General features: G+C 37.2%; 1 protein-coding gene and 1 long non-coding RNA gene across 4 annotated transcripts in view; one reads left to right on the forward strand and one right to left on the reverse strand.

Annotated features, from left to right (window-relative positions):
- Window positions 1–1,997: 1,997 nt before the first annotated feature.
- On the forward strand, window positions 1,998–2,484 carry LOC141376176 (uncharacterized). Its single transcript, XR_015499733.1, has 2 exons — window positions 1,998–2,208; window positions 2,282–2,484. It is a non-coding gene; the product is annotated as an uncharacterized LOC141376176 (long non-coding RNA).
- A 4,613-nt stretch (window positions 2,485–7,097) lies between these two features.
- Window positions 7,098–20,547, reverse strand: part of sema5ba (sema domain, seven thrombospondin repeats (type 1 and type 1-like), transmembrane domain (TM) and short cytoplasmic domain, (semaphorin) 5Ba) — a 273,670-nt gene continuing 260,220 nt past the window's right edge. For all 3 annotated transcript variants that reach the window (XM_087268166.1, XM_087268164.1, XM_087268165.1), the window contains one exon: window positions 7,098–12,349. In XM_087268166.1, coding sequence (XP_087124292.1) covers window positions 12,182–12,349 — 168 coding nt within the window. In that variant the 3' untranslated portion in view covers window positions 7,098–12,181. The remainder of the gene's footprint in view (window positions 12,350–20,547) is intronic.

Genomic DNA, 20,547 nt, shown 5'->3' on the forward strand with positions numbered 1-20,547 from the left:
GAGATCCACTCAGACTGTGCTTTGCTCATCTTGTAAGCATGCAAACAGTCTCTCCAGGTGTCCCCTTGGAGCCCAAACACCAAAACAATTTCAGCTTTGCTCACAAACATCATTTGAGTGATGTTTATTGGATGTGTCCCACTGTGTTCTTCACAGAGATCATGCGTCTTATAGCAGGACGTGCAGTAGTAGTAGGATGTGTCTGGGTGCAATTTTACCACAGTGAGCCAGGACAGGCTTTACAAACTTAATATTCTCAGCTCTGAAATTGTGCATCTGCTGGGCGTTTTAGACATTGTGAACTTTGTTACGAGTAGTTATAGTGTGTGTGGTGTTTGTCTTTTTTTCTCAATTATTCGCAGGTGCAGTGGATTACGGCGGATGGTGGCTGGCCCTTGGATTGGCGGCGGCATTTAAAACACTATGTGTTTTAACGTGTATTCATTGGCTCCCCACTCGCTCTCGATTCCCCGCAGATTATTCTTTGTGGAGATGTTGCTATTTTGAACAATGAAATTGTTACTGATGTCTCTTATTGGCATTTTGTGAGATGCCAATGTGAAGTTTTACATTTAAACCAGAGAAATCCGGTTTTCTGTCTTCCTCTTAGAGCATGGTGAGGAAGTTTGGTGCTGTTCATTATTTTCTTATTTATTTTCCAGGGAAGTTTTCTCTAATTTAGTTTGTTTGGCTTATTGTCATATTTTAACCCCTCCAGATGTTATTTTGCACCTTATTTTCTGTAAATAAATAATACTTTTCTTGTTAATTCTCAGGGGTTTGTGTTTTGGTTTATATATTGGGGAGAGAGAGCACAGGGGCACTTATGTTTTTCATCCCTGTTATCTTGTTACGTTTTTGAATAAACTTCTTTTTGATTAAGGATTTGTAATTTAATTCATAACAATTTAAACAGAAAAAATCTTGAAGGAAGGGGCGCTATGGACATTTTTAAAAGTAAGATTCTTATAGGATACTTTCACAAGCTTCTTATGAGTCTTTTCATTTGTTAAAAAAAATAAAGTTTTCGCTTGGCCACCGCGTATCACATCATATTTAGCCTATATTCAAAGCTTCTGAGATATTAGAATTAAGCCTTGAGTGTTGGTCATCATAATGTATGAAGTCATTGGCCTAAAATCTTTTGGTAACACACCAAATAACTGTGTAGAGTTATGAGTTAGTAGAACATTTCACTTTCACTGCACAATCAGGAAAGAAAGATATTTTTGAAAGGCATCTTTGAAGGAAAAAAAATAAAAAATTAATAAATAAATAATAATAACAATAATATATATATATATATATATATATATATATATATATATATATATATATATATATATATATATATATACATACATACATACATACATACATACATATATATATATATATATATATATATATATATATATATATATATATATATATATATATATATATATATATATATACATACATACATACATACATACATACATACATACATACATACACACACACACACATACAACAATTGCAACAAGCACCTCTTGCTGGCCATAAAATTAAGTACAAACACCTCACAATGTTTTCCAAAGATGTTTATTAATGCTCCATATCCTAAACCTGTTAATTAAGAACCCTTAATGTAATTGGTTCCCTCTCCTTAAAGTTAATTATTTGGTGACTTTTACGGTATTCTTTGATGGTAAGTTTAAAGACTGGTAATGAATGTCTTCTACTACTAAAAGGAGTACAAATAATAACTGTTCATTAAATATGTAAAAATATAGACGTAATGCTTGAAAATAACAAAACAGAAAAGATAAATAGGTAGGAAGTTTCATAATGCTAAATGTTGGTAGCAAAGGTGACACCCCAGGTTTACAGAAATGTTTTACCCAGTTATTATGCAGCCAATGAAATTGACCCATTTAAACCGGAAACTGTGGTCTGAATCACGCGCAATTTACGTTTAGGTATATTTGACTCATTTGGCCTTCCATATTCGCGCCGCGCTATTCTCGTCATTCGCGCTGCAGGAAGTCTATTCCCCCATTTGCATTGACTTTACATCGCGCTTGACGCTTCTTCCTCGTCTGGTGTGAACACAGCATAATACTTCACGCCAGCAAACTCTGACATCAAATGTGTATATATCAGATTAAAAAAAAAGATTTATGTCATATAATTGTCACACGAGAGGTCAACGCTTTACAGCAGGTAAGTGTAGCAGTTGCATTTTGCTCTGCAGTTAACACTCTCTGCTGACAGAAGCACAAATTGATTCCACAAGGTTTGCAGAAGCGTCCACAGAAGCATCAGTCTCGCTCACCACAGATTCAGACTGTACCTCCAGCATCCACTTGAGTCCTGGCCAGCCGCCCGCGGGGCACTCAAGGGAGGACAGCGCTGCTCATCTGTCAGTGGCGGTCTGTCAGCAGAGAGCGGTTGATGGATGGAGTCTGCTGCTCGTCAATAAAACACACTTTGAAATGATTGCAGTGTTGTGTGTTGAGCAGGGCCTCCCGAAGCGCAGCGGGGTCCAGCTTTCACCTTCCGTCTCAATGTGCTGCCCCACTAGACTCAGAGGCCAGATTCAGATAAGTTTACCTTTTTTTTATTGTTGAGGAACAGTAGGTTATGTATTGTTTTGCAATGGAGAGATGACATTATTCACTGTGTGGCTAGAAAAAGTTATTGACTCACTCTCAAGTCATTCCAAACGAGTAAAACTTATACTACAGGGATGTTGAAAGCTTGATTCTGATTGGCTAATGGACTTTGTTAGACAATTGAAGTTAAACTAACAGCTATTTTTTTTCAGGCAGGTCTTAAATGACATGTGTTTGATATAATTTTACATATTTCACATCTACAACAGTCAAACATCACATCAAAACAACAAAAGCCCTAACTGTGACTAGCAGTAATACAAGACCTGACAAATGTTTTAAAATGCAACACTCTGAAGAGTGTCATTAGATGAGGTAACCCCAGTGTAAGCTGAATAATCCACTCTGTTGAATTAATGTTGAAAAATAACGCACACCTGCAGTCTAACAAGCCACTTCATCACATAACCATCTCAGGTATGTCTTATTTTTCCAAATCCATGTTCTAGACAACTAGAAGGACTCATTCACAGTTAAATCTCTTGTAAATAACGCACAAGAACCATTAAAAACCCAGTTTGTTTACCAAAGAGGATGAAAACTAGTTTGCTTGCTGTTATACAGTAAATTACTTTACTTTTCTGCTGCAAATAAATGTCATACATCATATGTTGGGTTTCTAATTAAAATGTTGATGGTCCATTTGAGTATTAGTAGACTGTCTGCTTAATATCTGCTGATTCTGCTCCTTCAACATTTAACTGACTATAAGAAACATGCAAGTGCACGTCAACACTAACCCTAACCTTAAACCTAACCTAACAGTTTACTTATAATCTAATGAGAATTAGTTGTACTGTAACTTCTATTTAACAAACAAACCATCAAAATAAAGTGATCAAAAAACACATTAATCCACTTAAGATGTGTTAACCTACTGGTGGCGTAGGGTTAGTTGATCAGATTTATGTGCTTTTGGAAGCTTTAAAAACAAGAACAAAACCCAAAACCATTAAATGTCATAAATAAAATGTAAAACATCCCATTCTGTGTTTGTCTGACGAAAAAGAAATCTTCTACACCAATGATGGCTTGAGGGTGAGTAAATGATGGGGTCATTTTCATTTATAAAAGAGCACCAATTTCCAAACCTTTTACCTGACAATGGAGAATGGCAAAAAATGCTCAGATTTTTAAAAAAAACTAGGCCTATAATGTGTGTTTGCTAGAACCTGACATGTTCTTTTGAGAGAAAAAAAATGGATCACCTTCAATTATTCCTTAATATAGCATTGTATTATGATTTTCTTTTTAAATGTCACTGGACAAATAGATGATTGCAACATGTTTTAATTTCTTTATAAAGTGGTTAAAATAAGTTTAAAATAATATTGCAACAACATTCTTTTATTATACAACCTGAAAAAAAAAAAAAAAAAAAAAGAAAGACGGAAACTGAGGTGTGTGAGAAATTTCATTTTGGGGTGAACTATCACTTTAAGTATACCTCGACATCCATCCATTCTTAAACACATTCATAGAAATAAGTGATGTATTATTAGGAAGAAAATTCTGTTCTATTAATAACTAAAAATAGTTTTTTCAAACCAAAAATAAAAGACGTAAGTGAAAGAACCACTTCTAAAGGGCACCTATTTCACCCCTTTTTCAAGATTTAATATGTGTTTTGTGTCTCCAGAATGTGTCTGTAAAGTTTCAGCAAAAAAAAGAAAAAAACCCATCAGATTATTTATTATAGCTTTCAGAATATTGGAATTTTTAGCTCTGAACACTATGTAGCTGTCTTTGTTGCCTGGGCCTTTAATGCTAAGTCTCCTTGCCCACCATTCCCACATGCCTGTCAGAGTGTGCCTTAATTTCTGTCTCGTTAGCGTCAGATAAACAGCACAGTGACAGACATGAAGGAAGCAGATCTCATGTAACGTTTGTGAGAAATATTGCAGTAATAACTTTATTCTGCTGTATGGATATCGATTATGTTGAAATGAATTATAATTATAATTATAATTATAATGAAAATTTCCCTTCATGTAGTGTGTAACACAGCTATAAGTGAAGTAAAGTATCCAGCTAAGGCTTAAATCTGTAAGAGTACAGTGTTTAAAACGGTTGATTCATCTATAAAAGAGTCGACTCATAGTGCTTCAAACGAGTCGCCTTGATACCGAGTCATTAGGTGTTTCGCCATGACGTACGAATGAAACCAAGTTATTCACGTGCACGCGCAAACCCGGGAGATTTCAAACCTGAGGCCCCGCCCTCTGACGCAGTAACGCAGACACACACACACACACACACACACACACACACACACACACACACACAAACACACACACACACACACAAACATGCCGGTCGATTGAAGTCACACTGCAGATGGATATATTGAGTCTCTACCCAAAGATGAAACCTCAGCATAATAGCCAAGCAGTTGGAAACTACTGGAAACTTCTGCAAACTACATGCTACAAAGAATACTTCATCAGCGTTTGTTAAAGGAAGGATCAGTAAAGAGTAACTTACTGATGGACGTCAGGATGGATTTTTCTTCCTCCATTTCTCAAGTGTAAGTACGTGCGATTAAAGTTGCCTCGTTTACTCTAGCTTGCAAATGTATTTAGTTGTGATTTGTTACTTGTAACCGCGTGTACTGTATCAGGTTAACTCGCTTTATTCTCATATCAGGTGCAAAGCCACGTTTAAAACGCGACGCGTGCTGCTTTGTTTACGGAGCTCCGTGGAGGAGGAGTAGTGTGTGTATCTGTTTGTGTGTGGTTGTCGTCCGGAGCAGGGTTAAGTGCGTGTGTGTGTGTGTGTGCAATATGTGTGTGTGTGTCTGTGAAAAGAGCAGAGTGAGAAGCTAGGAGATCTCCTCGACAGTTTTTGGAGTTTTTGCTCAATAAAATAGTTAGCCGTCTGTATTTTCAAGTCCATGGACTGTATTTACATTCACCCACTGGCAGCTAAAATCCACGCCTACACTATCGAGCGTGTATGCACTGTGATTACTTTTATATTGCTGATTAGCTGTTTGGCTTTTCACTCTGACTGAAGGCAGTCGACCAATCGCGACAGACTGTCATTGGTCCAATCAGCACAGATTAGCTTCGCACTAAGGAGGGGTTTGGGAACAAATGAATCACTGGACGATTCATACGGGAGTCGCTGGGATAATTAGGTAAAAATAAATGCAGATTATAAGACCACGAAAATGTTTTTTGACCTTGTATGCATATTAGACTGTTGTTGGAGACCCTTACAACCAAGATATGACCCTATTTCATGTATAATATGGGCTCTTTAATGTACAAAATAAACCTGATTTAACGTCCGCAACCCGGGATTGAAGTGTCTTTTATAATTGTACTGACATGCAGCTGTGAGAATAAAGACGAAAAAATCGCTGTAATTCGTTAAAAACATGCACTGTTTTAACATATTAAACTTGTAAAGCTCATTCCTGATCACATTTGATGATGATTGATGATCACAGGGAGCTCAACAGATCATTTAATCCCCGTTTCTTTGTGCACGTCCTGTCTTATTGATACGATTATATGCGCCATTACGGAGACATATTAATACATGGCTGTCAATCAAGTCAGTGGGCGTGGAAACCGCACTCCTGTCACGTTACGGTCAATCTCAAAATGTGAGAGGTTTGGATCCTATTTTAATGTCAGAAAAAAAAAATTATTATGTTTCTATTACTCCAGTATGACTGTGGACACACTATACACAGTTCTGTTCAAACAGCTTCCAAAAGATGATTTTCATCATAGGTGCCCTTTAAGACGCTAACATTTTTCTGTAAAACTTTTTTAAAACTAGAAAGATTCATTCCCATTGATTTCATCCACGTGAACCAAAACCATTTTCTCCTTTTGTGTTCCACAGAAGAAAGCCTGGTTTGAAACTTCCCATGGGTGAGCAGATAATTGCAGAATTTTGGGCGAACTACTCCTTTGAATGAACCAACGGCAAAACTGTTGAAACTAGGTTTATCGATCATCCCAAAATCCATTCAAAAAAGACACTTTTGCCGGTTCCTATTGACTTTCATTCATGCAAAACTGCAGAGCGGCTTCTTTAAAAACGAGCAGTGAATAAACTCCACACACTTGCTGGCTACATTTTAGACCAGCACTGCCAACTTCATTATTTATGCCTTGCATGTTTTGAGTGAAAAGGGCACACACACTGTATCATGTCAAAGACCAACATCCATTTTGTCTCTTAGGAGGGATTTTGTGAAGGGAAAAAGGTGCACAAGTGTTGTCAGCATTTAGTTCCAATTTCCCTCAGCCTGCCAAGCAAATCCCAACACGTCCAAATGGTAGCGTATGATAGCCGACCTGACATTGGATTGAAAAACATGACAATTTGAAAACGCTTACCTTTCACTCCCGCCAGGGTGACCTAGATTGATGCAGTCTGGGAGTAGATGGGAGAAGGACGAAACGGCTCAGGGTCAAAGCAGGTTGGCATCAAGGTTTATTATCTTTTACAATGTACAATATACAAAAATATAGAGTACCAAAAATTCACAGTGTCTAAAAGGCAGTGATTACAGTCTACATCGCATATCTAACCACCAGGTCAGTTGCATAGAAGGGCACCAAGCCTTGCAGGGATGGAGCTCCTCATTGCGTGGTCTGGCTTTATGCATGTTCAATAGCAGAGAGACCCCTTTCAAAACCACACTTACACAGAGCAGCCGCACTTGACCAACGTATATTATCCGCTCAGGAACACAGGAGCGAATGTGGGGATTTAGTTTGACCTTGTAACTTTCAATATGAGCTTAGAGTCTTACCTATTCTTTATTTCTGTTCATGCGCACAGTGGAGTCCAAAAAGCCTTTGAAAAGTCAATTTAGTCAGGATAATTTACTTCAGGCTGATTTTGATAACAAATCTGATATTTTGTCATTATTTCTAAACAAGTAAAAGACAGAAATATTTATGTTTGTTATGATGTATTTAAACAATATACATACCCCCAACCCCCAATACATTAGAATGTGATATCATTATAAATTGCTTAAATTCCATGGGACAGGCTCTACAATTATTTAAGTAATACTTAACCGACTGTTACCAGTTTGTAAATATAAACAGACAGCTTTCGCAAGTCAGCCCAGTAAAGTATGGGGTGCATCAAGGATCAGTTTTAGGCCCTTTGCTGTTTACAATATACAAGCTACCCCTGGGAAACATTATTAGAAGACATGGGATCAGCTTTCACTGCTATGCAGATGATACTCAATTATTTATTTCAACTAAACCTGATGAGGCATCTGAGCTGTCTAACTGAGTGTATTAAAGATGTTAAAGACTGGATGACCAACAATTTTCTTCTCACAGAATTATTATTTAATGGGCCTAAATGCTGTACACAGCAGATCTCACAACTCGACCTACAAGTAGAGGGATACAAACTTAGCATTAGCTCTACTGTAAAAGATCCGGGTGTCATATTAGACAGCTATCTAACTTTTGAAAATCATATCTCCCATGAAACAAAAAACACCGTCTTCCATCTGAGAAACAGCGATATGTTACCAAGTATGCAATCCATCTCAGATGCAGAAAAGCTAGTCCATGCTTTTATGACTTCTAGGCTGGATTACTGTGATGCTCTATTTGCTGGCTGCCCAGCATCCTCTATTAACAAACTTCAGCTAGTACAAAATGCTGAAGCCTGAGTTCTACCCAGGTCTAGAAAATATGATCATATCACCCCAATTTTATCCTCCTTACACTGGCTGCCTGTTAAGTTTCGTATTGATTTTAAAATATTGCTTATTACTTATAAAGATTTAAATAATTTAGCTCCTGTTTATCTAACCAACCTTATGTCTTGCTACAATCCAACCTGCTCTTTAAGATCTCAAAACTCAGGGCTTCTGGTAATACCTAGAGTAGCAAAGACTACTAAAGGAGGTCGAGTCTTTTCATTAATGGCTCCTAAACTCTGGAATACACTTCCTAATAATGTCCAAGGCTCAGACACACTCTCTCAGTTCAAAACTAGATTAAAGACCTATCTTTTTAGTAAAGCATACACACATTGGATCACATAACTATGATGCATGAGTGCGCTCCATACAGGTGAGTAGGCTTGACAAACCACCAGTAGGACACACTCCTTCTGTCTTAATGCATCCGACATTTTGCTAGAAATGTTCTTCTGTGTAAAAAAGTATGACTATCATGCAATTTTAACTTGATTTACTATATAAACCCATTAAAAAGCAATTCAGTGTAACTAGTTTTTATACCCAGTAATCTTTTTTAGGCATATTTCATGCAAGAATCATTTGCTTTGACCCAATCTACATGGTAGAAGAACTATAGAAATAAAGATGAACTGACTTGAATTTGATGATATATTAAAATTTTTGTATGGATTTAGTGGAGCCTCAACATTCTTGAAGATGAATTTATATTCATTTAAATTATTAAACTTTAAATTTGTACGTGGATACATGTGTGAATGATGATAAAACTACATTTATGCTATATTAAATACCTTTTATCAATTTAATTGCATGTGTATGCCAAGCTGTCTTTGACCCATGTATAGAAAAAGGTTTCTTTTGTTTACTTTTTCATTCAAATTATATCTATAATATAACTTAGGATTGAAATTTAATCAAATAATAACAATAAAAATGCAAAAATAGTAACATTTGTAGTAATGCTCTTAGACTTTTGGACCCCTCTGTAAGAAAAGTTCTGGTCACACTTTACAATAAGGTTTTATTAGTTAATGTATTAACTAAGAATGAGCAATACCTGTACAGCATTTATTAACGACATTTCAACATTTACTAATGCATTATTCACATTCAAAGTTAATGAATGTAATAATGCATATAATTAATAATTGGTCAATGCACCAAGAACTAACAATGAACACCTTAATCTGAATAAATACTATAATAAATGTATTGTTTGATCATGTTAGTAGATGCAATAACAAATTCTACTTTATTGTAAAGTGTTACCAAAGTTCATAAAGTATGGTGTCATTTTCCATTGTAAAGACTTGGTATGCAAGCAACAAAACTTAACATTAAGAAGAAAAAAAAGGAAATATAGATTCAAACAGAACATCTTTAAGATAACAAAAGAGCCAACAACATTTAAAACAATTAGAGACGTGTAATTTGTCATGCAAACTGTAAAAAAAAATAAATTCATATGAATTATGCACATAAGAATAAAAATAAAAGCGCTCCCTAATCTTTTTGTAGGGCCTCTAATGAATAATCTTTAAAGTTATCGATCAGCGTTGGCTCTCTGCATTTCACTCAATCTCTGAACACTGACAGGCTCCATCCCCACATGATCCCTACAGTTGGTTTATTTACACAGCTGCTGCACATATTATTTTACAACTATAAGGCGTTTAAAAAAACAAAACAATGTTAGCTTTACAATATACATGTACATTACACTAACCTTTGTGTGGGACATGACTAATTTACAGCCAGTGGACTCATGCTTGGTGAAAAACATGGCTGGCATGGCATTCATTAAACAGGCGTGATAAAACAGCTTAGTGTCGTTTCCGATGCCCTTTAGGAACCAAGCATACCATAAATACTACATCCCAACGAGAGCTGATGTACATCTGCATCTGGAATGTGGGCGCAATTCCACCAGGAAGCCAAAGAACATAGTCCCATACTAAAATCGTAGCCCTATTTACATTTCTGGAGATCGTGAATTATGTAGCCAGAAGTACGTATGGCTGCATTTCGCTTTTATTATGAACGCTACGGGGCGATATGACGCCGTTCCTTTTCGTGCTTACCAGCTAACCGCTTAACTCCATATGGACAGCTTTCCCGCTGTTACCAGTATGTCCAGTTATCATGCCATGTACGTTGGTGGACTTGACATGCAGAGAGATGACCACGATAACGGGGTTCGAGTATGGTGAAGAAAGGTTCCAGAAAGCGAGTAAGATAAAAACTGTAACCAAAAAATAAAGTAAACAAAAAAATAACAGAGTGAGAATGTGGTAAAACATGGTAAAAATCAGACGAAGGCTTTTCTTTTTCTGAATGCTTTTTAAAACTGTCGGTTGGGTCTAGGGAAGTAGGTGGGCGCGTCAATCTGTACTTTATAAAATACTATTGGTTGGGTTTAGGGAAGAAGGAGGGTGGGTCAGTCAATTCAGTCAGTCAAACAATCAGTCACCAGCGGGCTCTGGTGGATTTATGAGAGAAAACACCAGGCTCAAATGGCACTCGCGAGAGAAATTTGAGATCTGAAAAAGCATACACATCGGCCTCTGGTGGATTCGCAAAAACAAAAACTACAAAAAAATGTAGCTCCTGGAACATATTTGATGGTCTCCAGAAATGTATATAGAGGTACGTTTTCAGAATGAGCCTGGGTTGAAAAAAACAGATATTTGTTTTCAGATTTTACGAATATATAATGCGTATGCATTGGTGTACGCCTTTGCTCATATCTCTGACGAATGTTTAGGGATACGTCATCTGGAAACAATAATAAAAAACAATATATGAAATGTTCAGTATGTTTGAACTGATATCTTAAATAAACTCTATTGTCCGTCTATTCTACAACTGGTGAACAATTCCCTCTTTAATATAACGATAGAAAACAAGTGCCAAGCTAATCAGTATTTCCTATATGTCTTTTCTCTTTTTTTATAATAAAATATAGTCCGTCTTGGTTTGAACCCAGCCATATTTAATATGACCATCGGGACGTACAGTAACAGAGTAGAACATGTTTGCTTCAGACTCAAGCATATTCCACGTTGGTGCAATATTCCTCAAAATCCCATGCATTCGCAAGTACAAAAGGCGTTTTCAGGGAAAGAATGACAGCATTCTTCTTGCCTAACGTGCTGAAAAATCTATATATCGCTTCTGAACAGCATCCTATTTTAAGCAGTATTTTCATCGTGAGCTCATATCCACCCAGGAGACACATCGATCCCGTAACTCGTCCTCTTTTGTCAGAGATTTGCCCTTCAAAGGTCGGAAGTCAGTGGGAAGTCCTTAAATTTGCATCCAAAGGTAAAACGAATCCACCGTCCGCACCAAACCTAATAATGTCACAATTGATTGCACTCTTTTGTCTATTCTTTTCCTTTAGTTTTGAAAAAGAACTGCCACGGTGCGACATATTGCATGCCTGTAATGGATATTGTTGCACGGGAGGGATGTCGCCGCAATTTGGTCTTCCCGCCTGTAGCTTCAGCAGAATCTCCTTCTATTAGCAAGAGTTTTACAGAGATCAATCAAGACTTGGGTTTATGAAGTCAGTGTGCAGCTACACAATCTTTAAAAAGTGCCGTTTGAAACCTTTCCCCCAATCGGAGACACCGTAAGGCATGACTTAGTTGACGTGGTCCTTGGGAAAGGAGCTTAGGGGGAAAAAAATCTGCTGGAATGTTGGAACGAGCACCTCATCGAGTGCGAAATGTTTGGGTCGGAAAAGTGGAGGGTTTTGGGAAGAGATGTCCGGACGTCCTTAGGAGCTCCTGATAGGATGTGCACTGTACGTGTCTCAGCTGTGGTTATAGGTTCTGCAGGGCGAGGGTGAGGAGTCCGGCCGGTAGTCGTATTTGCCCAGTCCTGTGGGGTAGTACGTGGTGGTGTAGACGTTGGTCTGCTGAAGCGGTGAAGGGAAGTAGTTTGTCCTCTCGTCTGGCAGGAGATTGTTCTTATTCAGAGTCTACAGAGGAAAAAACAAACAAAGAAGAAGGTTACGTGAGCTGAGAGGCTGAGGAGAGCTAACCATTAATCTTTGAGATAAAAACACAGCTGATCTTACAGGCACAGGCACAACCTCTTATGATCTCTAGAATTCTTAAAGAACAGAATATGAGAAATGTTGAGAAGCACAAAACATGATGTTATTATATCTTTAGGAAACACTTCAGGTTAACATGTGTAGACTTTTATAAAGGGCAAGGACGATGGGTTTCTTTAATACAGCAGATGTATAGTTCACAAAAAAACTATGACAATAACATCATAGAAGAATGGTATGACAGAATTTTTTTGTTGTTGTTTGTATCCAGATGATAAATTCCAAAATCACTGACAGTCACTTAGAATCCATCATGCTTTAAAGTCTGGGACACCCACCAAGCTAACATCAAAGATCTAGCAAAAAAAAAACTGACTGTGTTGACTGACTGTCACCTCGCATTGGCTGCATCCGATCCTGAAAAATTCAGTATAATTATAAATTCAGTAAAATATTTAGATGAATTAATCTTTATTTCTATAGTGCTTGTAGATTGTGTCAAAGCAGCTTAACATAAGTTCTATTAAACTGAAACCATGTCAGTTTAGTTTTCAGAGTTGAAGTTCAGTTTAGTTCAGTTCAGTGTGGTTTAGCTAACTGCTAAAAGTCCAAACACTGAAAAGAAAATCCATCGATGCGCAGCTCCACATGTCCCAAAGTCCCAAATTCTTAAATTCCAAGCTGCATGTGAACACAGTGAAACATATTCTGCGCTTGTATGGGACGACGCGTCTTTCCAAACATCCATGTAGCAGTAGTCTGTATTGTTAATACACAAAGAGAAACTGAAACTAGTGCTGCACACATACAACCCGTAAATAAAGCAGTGTTTACCATATTCACAGTACTTCTCAAGCTCCAAATAGGTGTTTTCTCATACAAATATGTCTAATATTCAGATAAATTATATTACTTGCAAATATTTAACAAATATGATGAAGTGTGAGACTGTTTCTTTGTGTTCCCTCATGACTTGCATCGTTTGCTTAGTTTTGTAAATTTATATTTTGTTGTAGTGTTCTGATTTATACACTGTAAAAAAGTTGGCAACTTAAAATTTTAAGACTCAACTTTACTTACTTGATTTTTTACTCAACTTAAATCGAGCCAAGTGCAGTACTTGGGTTGAAAGTTGAGTCAACTCAAAACAGCTCTGCAGCAAGTTGCCTTATACTATTTTCAGTTGAGTCAACTTTTGCTCTATTTGCTTTCACACCTGCCTTATTTAGTATGGTTGAATCGCACTAGAGTTTGTTTTCCCTCTTGGTGCGGTTTGTTTGGGCAGGTGTGAATGTAGCAATCATACTTGAGTGCACACCAAAAGCAAACCAAAAAAGCGTACCTTTTAAATGAACCCTGGAGTGGTTTGTTTGTGATGAAATTATGATCCAAACTAGAACAGACCCAATCGGAAAAGTACTGCACCTTTTTGGACTAATCCAGCTGCCGTAGGCCGATGTGCTGTGCGTTATGGAATGTGAAGGAAAATATTTGTTGACAGCGCTTTGCCAATAATTTTAAACGGAGAGAGAAAAAAAATACCTGATGGATCGTTGGTAATATTTCCATAAGATGACCATGTCACAGTTTAGCTAAATTAATTCACGTTTCCACCTGAAGTGACGTGTGATGCACCTTCACCGTTTGTGATGCATTAAAAATAGTTTTTTCAGTCACAGCTGCGCTTCATTTTTTAAATGTATAGCTTATCTAAAGTGATGTATACAAACTATGTCTAAAGCGTCATTTTGTATTTGCCGGTTAGTTTACTTGCAGGAGTGTGGCATTTACCCCGCACGTGAATTTTGACCAATCGAAAAGCAGTTTAGGAAATATGTTCAACAACATCTGGCCAATGAGTGATGTGGATTTTGTCACATGACTGCATTTTTGTACTTTTCAACTGGTTCGGACCAAAGCAATCAGTGTGGTGTGAAAAGGACCCAAAGATGGCAGAAAATGCTACAATGTGTCATTTATTGCCCTTGGTCCAGATGAAATGAAGCAAACTACAGATGTGAAAGCTGACGACCGATACTAATTCTGAATGCTGAATTGTAGAAACTTACTGTACATAAGCAGATAGTGAATGGCATCATAGGTTGCTACAGCCCCAAGGCTGCACTTGTAGTCTCACCCTCAAACATCCATTGACCACTAACTGTACATCAGATGCAAATAGAATACGATATTGGGAACGCTTTAGGAGTTATGAAATCTTCATATAATTGGATGCACTCTACAGTATTTTCTGTGTGATTTCTGTACTTGTAGTTTGCATGAGAACAAAGCGAACACAACAACAAACCCCATCAGATAAGAACTTCAACAATTAGTGCGTATCACCAGTTCTCTTATTGTTTTCAGAAGTACTATCTGTGTAGTTTGCTCTTGATCTTTTAGTCTGAACACTTAAAGATATTCATTTGAAACTTTATAGTACTTTATATTTATTTGTATTATGCAAGGGTAAATTAAAACCTTCTAAGATATTTGAAAAATAAAAATAAACAATGAATGAACAAAAAATATATATAATGAATAAAACTTTGTATCATGCCCCCAGTCTAACAAATCATGATAACACTTTACAATAACAGTCCATAATTAACAATGTGTTAATAGGTAAATGAAACATTGCTTCATTATGAACTAATTATGAGTTAATTTATGCGCTAATCAGGAACTAACTTTATCTACAACATGAGTCACATGAGTTCATGTGTGAATAATGACTAGCTTAATTGCTTGTTAATACATGCTTGCTTGTTAATTAATGTATTAATTACCACATTAATTTATGCTTAATAACAATCAAGAACTCATTAAATGTTACTGTATAATTATCATGACTTTACTTCTACTTGGAGGGGCACATCATCATTAACCCATTCCTAACTACTCATGAACTCCTTATGAAAATCAGTCTAGTGTGTTTACGCAGAATAGAAAAGTGTTGTCAACATCATCAACAGTTTAAACACAGGAGTTCATCAGTAGTTATGGATGAGTTGATGTGATGTGCCCCTTCAAGTAAAGTCATGACATAATTATACATTTACAGCTCATGAGTTAAATGTTAATTAATACATCAATTAACAACATGTTCTAAAAAGTAATTAAGGTAGTCATTATTTGTACATGAACTCTTGTAAATTATGTTGTAGTTAAGTAGTAGTAAGTTAGTTCCTGATTAGTGCGTGCCTTAATGCATTATTAATTCAGAATAAAGTAATGTTTAGTTTACATATTAATACATCATTATTCATGTACTGTTGTTGTAAAACATTGCCCAAATCACTATGAGCTTTGTTACTTTTGATGTACATTAAATCAATTTTTCTTGAAATTCTACACATTTTATAATAATAATTCATAGACTACTACAGCAATCCTTGAGCCAAAATGGGAAGAAATCAAAACAATAAGACTATTTTTCGCAATTCAGTTTGGTGTCAATCGTGGAGCAGAATTTACACGCTGCCCCTTTAATTATGTAACACACCACTGAATGGAATCCACAGATAAGCTGTATAATTCAAAAGAGCTGAACTTCTGGGTCACGGATGAAACGTAGTGTGTGTTTATGAAATGTAGTTTCTTGAGAAATATCATTTGTCTAGCAGCAAAAAAAAAAAAAAAAAAAGCTGTCGCTCAGTTACTGGTGGAGTGCAGCGATGAACGCTCGAGATTGATTCGAGTGACTCACCGTAGCCGAGATCTGCTGTGCAACAATTATAGTTTTCAATACCTTGCAAACAATAGCTCTAAAGGGGCTGAGATCTCCATTCTCAGTCTGAACAAGACAGATGAAATAGCTTTTTTATCCAAGAGTCAATGAGTGACAAGTGAGGGGAATGTTTGCCTGCTATTATGATACAAAATTACACTGTGGCATCTTCAGCAGCCTTTCGACAAACGCTTTCCTCTGCGAAATCAGAATATTCATCCTGATTTACCATGTATCTCTCAGCGGATGCTTATTCAAACACCCATCAATCAGAAAGCCTCCGTGTCACACGGTTAATATCACACAGCCATCTGCACACTGATGTGCCCAGGGAATGCATGGACAGAGGCCTGAATCAGTATGTTTACAAAGACACCTATACTCCGAGTAAGACAAAACTTTAATTAAGAGTCTACTATTTAAACTGTGATTATTGTTGACCATAATAGAACTAAAATCATAATCAAACAAAACAGAAATCGAATTAAGTATTCCTTGTTTAGTCGCATAACTGAAGCGCAGTACAGACATGTAAACACTCTAATCAAACTATTACCGATTCAAACTATTACCTATAACTTGATACTATTTGCAGGTTTGGCATACTGATTCTTCAAAAATTAAGATAATGGAGGTAAGATAAACTAGGCTATTTATTGACGGTTAGGATTCATCTGATTGGTTTATCGATGATTGTTGATGCAGGACCAGCTGTGATCAATCATAACATGTGATCCTCTCAAAATTAGTTTATAAAACTTCACTTTGTAGAACTTTGCGCTACATTTAGCGACAGGACGCACACATGGCAGCTGTCAGGTATTTGACAACAAACAAATGAGAAAGGCAAGCTCAAGCAAGAGAGCACAGTTTTTATATGAGCGGGAAATAAGGACTATGCTCTTATCCAGTTACTCTAAGTTGTCAAGGGGCATGAATGAAAATTTAGTGAATGAAATAGCAGTGGTGGCTTTTTGCTAAAGAATTAGTATCCACCGTCGACTGTTTGCATGCACTGCATCATAAATTAACTGCATTTGAACTTGTCAGAAAATTAAAAATAAACGGCCAAAACCAGATATGGTGCCATGATGAAAATGAACTGTTGTAGTGCAAAATGCTGGAGAAAATTAGCATCAAATGCTGACGTAATGATGTTAATCGAACCATAGATATTTACATTAGCTATTGCCTACGTTATTGTTGCCTATTGGAAGGAATGAGTCAGTAGAGCCGCCATTTTGGTACAGGGTAGCACTCCTTTAAAATAAATGTGGGACCAAGGTGCAATGGCAGACTGGCCATCTGGAACCATAGATATATAAACATATATACTGTACATATATTTATGATCGGGCATTTTCCCGGTGGTCAGTATGCACATATATTTGCACATATATTTTTTATTTTGAAAATTGTAATTTTACATCACTTGTCTACATCAGTGGATAAGTGACCACACTGGCATTGCCAACAAAGAGTGTGTGTTTGTGTGCATGGATTGTATTAAGAATTGCATGCAAAGTATTTTCCTCCCTCTCCGTTGAATTTGGTCTAATCCACATGTCCAGAAACACACCCCCTTTCACTACTAATTCTAACGGAGGGATTGATTCATTTGTAAATGAATTTCCGTTGTGAACGATTCATGTGAATTATCAATATCCCTGCATCACAATGTGCATAATATCTACCTTTCTGATCTAAATGGTATACAACATTTGTAATATTCAATAATTTAGGGTGGAAAGTATATGCACATTGAGGCGCAGGCACTGTTATGTTATAATAAGTTACTTAAAAAAAACTCTCGTTCACTTAGCCTGCAATAATACAAGTTTCTGGCACCGCATCGTCTTGTTTTCATATTTCATTTACATTTTCACAGATTTTCTTCAACAAAACCACCATAAGTCTAGACTTTAGTGTAAGTTGGTGCTACTTTGCCTTATGGTAGTGCAGTAAGTGACTGTATTATCATCGTCAATAACACTCGTTTAGCACAAACGTTCGTAACATACAAAATCATAAAAAAATTTAATCTTCCCTATGAAATGTGATGCCTTAAAGCTTTGCTTGCTTGTTACTACACCTGTACCCAGTGCAAAAGTTTAGCACATTCAGATCAGCTTTAGTCCTGACTAAGTGCTGTTGAATGACTTTGTCTTGGAAGCCCTGTACAAATATGGCGGCAGTATTGACGCATGCTCAGGCCCTGTATGCGATATCTAATGTATATATCAGGGGTGGCCAACCCTGTTCCTGGAGAGCCACCTTTCTGCAGATTTCAGTTGCAACCCATATCAAACACACCTGCCTGTAATTATCACGTGGTGTTCAGGTCCTAATTAATTGATTCAGGTGTGTTTGATATGGGTACCAACTGAAATCTGCAGGAAAGTGGCTCTCCAAGAACAGGGTTGGCCACCCCTGGTATATATCTATGAATTGAACTATGTGTTATAACATGTAAAAAGGAAACATTCTTTCAGCAACTAATGTAAACACTTAATAATATTATAGTCTTATTCAGATTAAGCCAAATAACTAGATTACTGATGTCCATGTAAGAGTAAGTCAATAGCCCCTTTCACACATACAGACCTTTCCGGGAAATTGCCGGCAATTTTCCTGAAAGGTTGTATGTGTGAACAGGTCCTTTTTGAAAATACCGGTAAATTCGTTCTGGCTATTTTCCGGAAAGAGAAGTTGTAACATTACCGGCAATTTGCCGGAATGCTGCGCTGTGTGAATGCAGAAGGAAGATTACCGTAATAAGCGCGTGCACGTCTAGAACGTGCTGACGTGAGACGTCTGCTTTAGCCAATCACAACAGTCAGACGCATTTACGTTCGCGCGGTTTGTGAGAATAAAAACCTTTGAATATTTTTCCAGACACATTTAGCTGCTAGAAGTTAGTCAGATCACGTTTATATGTTCTTCTTTATGCCAACTGTGTAAATAATCATCGATGAGATGCTTATGATAAGCCGTTGTTTGTTTACCTTCAAGCTTTGCGGGTGCCTGTGAGCGCCAGCACACGCACATATTATGAACATCTCGACATGAGAAAGTGATCCTGCGAAAGTTGTTCACAATATTGATCATCCACAGAGTTTGTAATTTAGGCAAATGTTTACAAATACAAGCGCAGCCGTTTAAAGCTCATTTGTGGTGAATGATGTCAGAATTTACCGGTATTTTGGAATGGATGTGTGAATATCTTTTCCGGAAAATTTCCGTAACGTCCTCGCCTGTGTGAACAGCGCTTTTTTCAATATACCGGTAAAGTCTTTCCCGAAATTTTCCGGATATTTACCGGTATCACTGTGTGAAAGGGGCTATTGACAGACTTTTGCAGTGGGCGACACTTTCTTGATCCACCCGCATTGCTCAAGTCTTGTAATGAGTTTGGAGTGAGTACTGGTCATGCAGAAGATCGATGGAAAAAGTGGCAAAAGGCTCGCGCAGGTGTCACAGCAAGGACATAAGGTGGAGGGAGAGCGAGCCGAGCCAAACTAATTGGATGAGCTTGACGATCAGTCACAACCAGCTGTGGGAGTCCACTGAGCGGCTGCTGCTTAAACAGCCTAATGGAGCCCATTAATAAAGACAGAGTGTGTGCCAGGAGCTGCGTGCAGCCAGAAGAGCCGGCTAAACAAGCGGCCGCAGGGAAACTCAAAACCAGCAGTGATCTCCAAACTATCAGTTATCTAGCGATGCTCATTTTAGACAAAACAAACCGGTGTGTTCTCCTACAGAGCTTGCTTCCTTGACTGCTTATAAGATTTTCATTTTTTGCTAGCTCATCTGTAGGGAAACCTAAGAGGAAATGCGCTATTTATTAGCTATGTTAAAGTACTTAGCTTAAAGGTGCCATAGAATGAAAATCTGGATATGCCTAGCTAGCTGAATAAAAAGATTCTCTCATGTACTGTAAAACCACGAGTGTAAAATCTAGGTAAAAAACAGGCCAGAAATGTGACATTCCACATGGGATCATTTATTATGCATGCCCAGTGCATTGGCTACAATGTTTTCTAGTGAGATTACATTAATAATATTTTTCTGTAATCATTTACCGCACAGCTTTTTCTATTTCCAATGTATGTGGGACTCTCATTTTGAAATCTGGCAGTCATAGATAGCCACAGAGTAACATTTTCTCACTGGTCAGAATGTAAAATTTGGATTCTACGTTTATTTAGTGCCACCCTGTTTTACTGTATGTTTTATTATTTATTTGTGTATATTGAGTAATTTGTAGTGTATGTTTGTAATAATGAAACTGACGTGTGCATTTGTACTGAGCCAACAGACACATGTAAACTGCTAAATCTAGTTGCTTAATGCGCATTTACGCACTGTGTCATCACTCAGCTCTTACAGT

This window comes from Danio rerio, chromosome 9 (assembly GCF_052040795.2).
Source record: "Danio rerio strain M-AB ecotype USA chromosome 9, GRCz13ab, whole genome shotgun sequence".
NCBI lineage: Eukaryota > Metazoa > Chordata > Actinopteri > Cypriniformes > Danionidae > Danio > Danio rerio.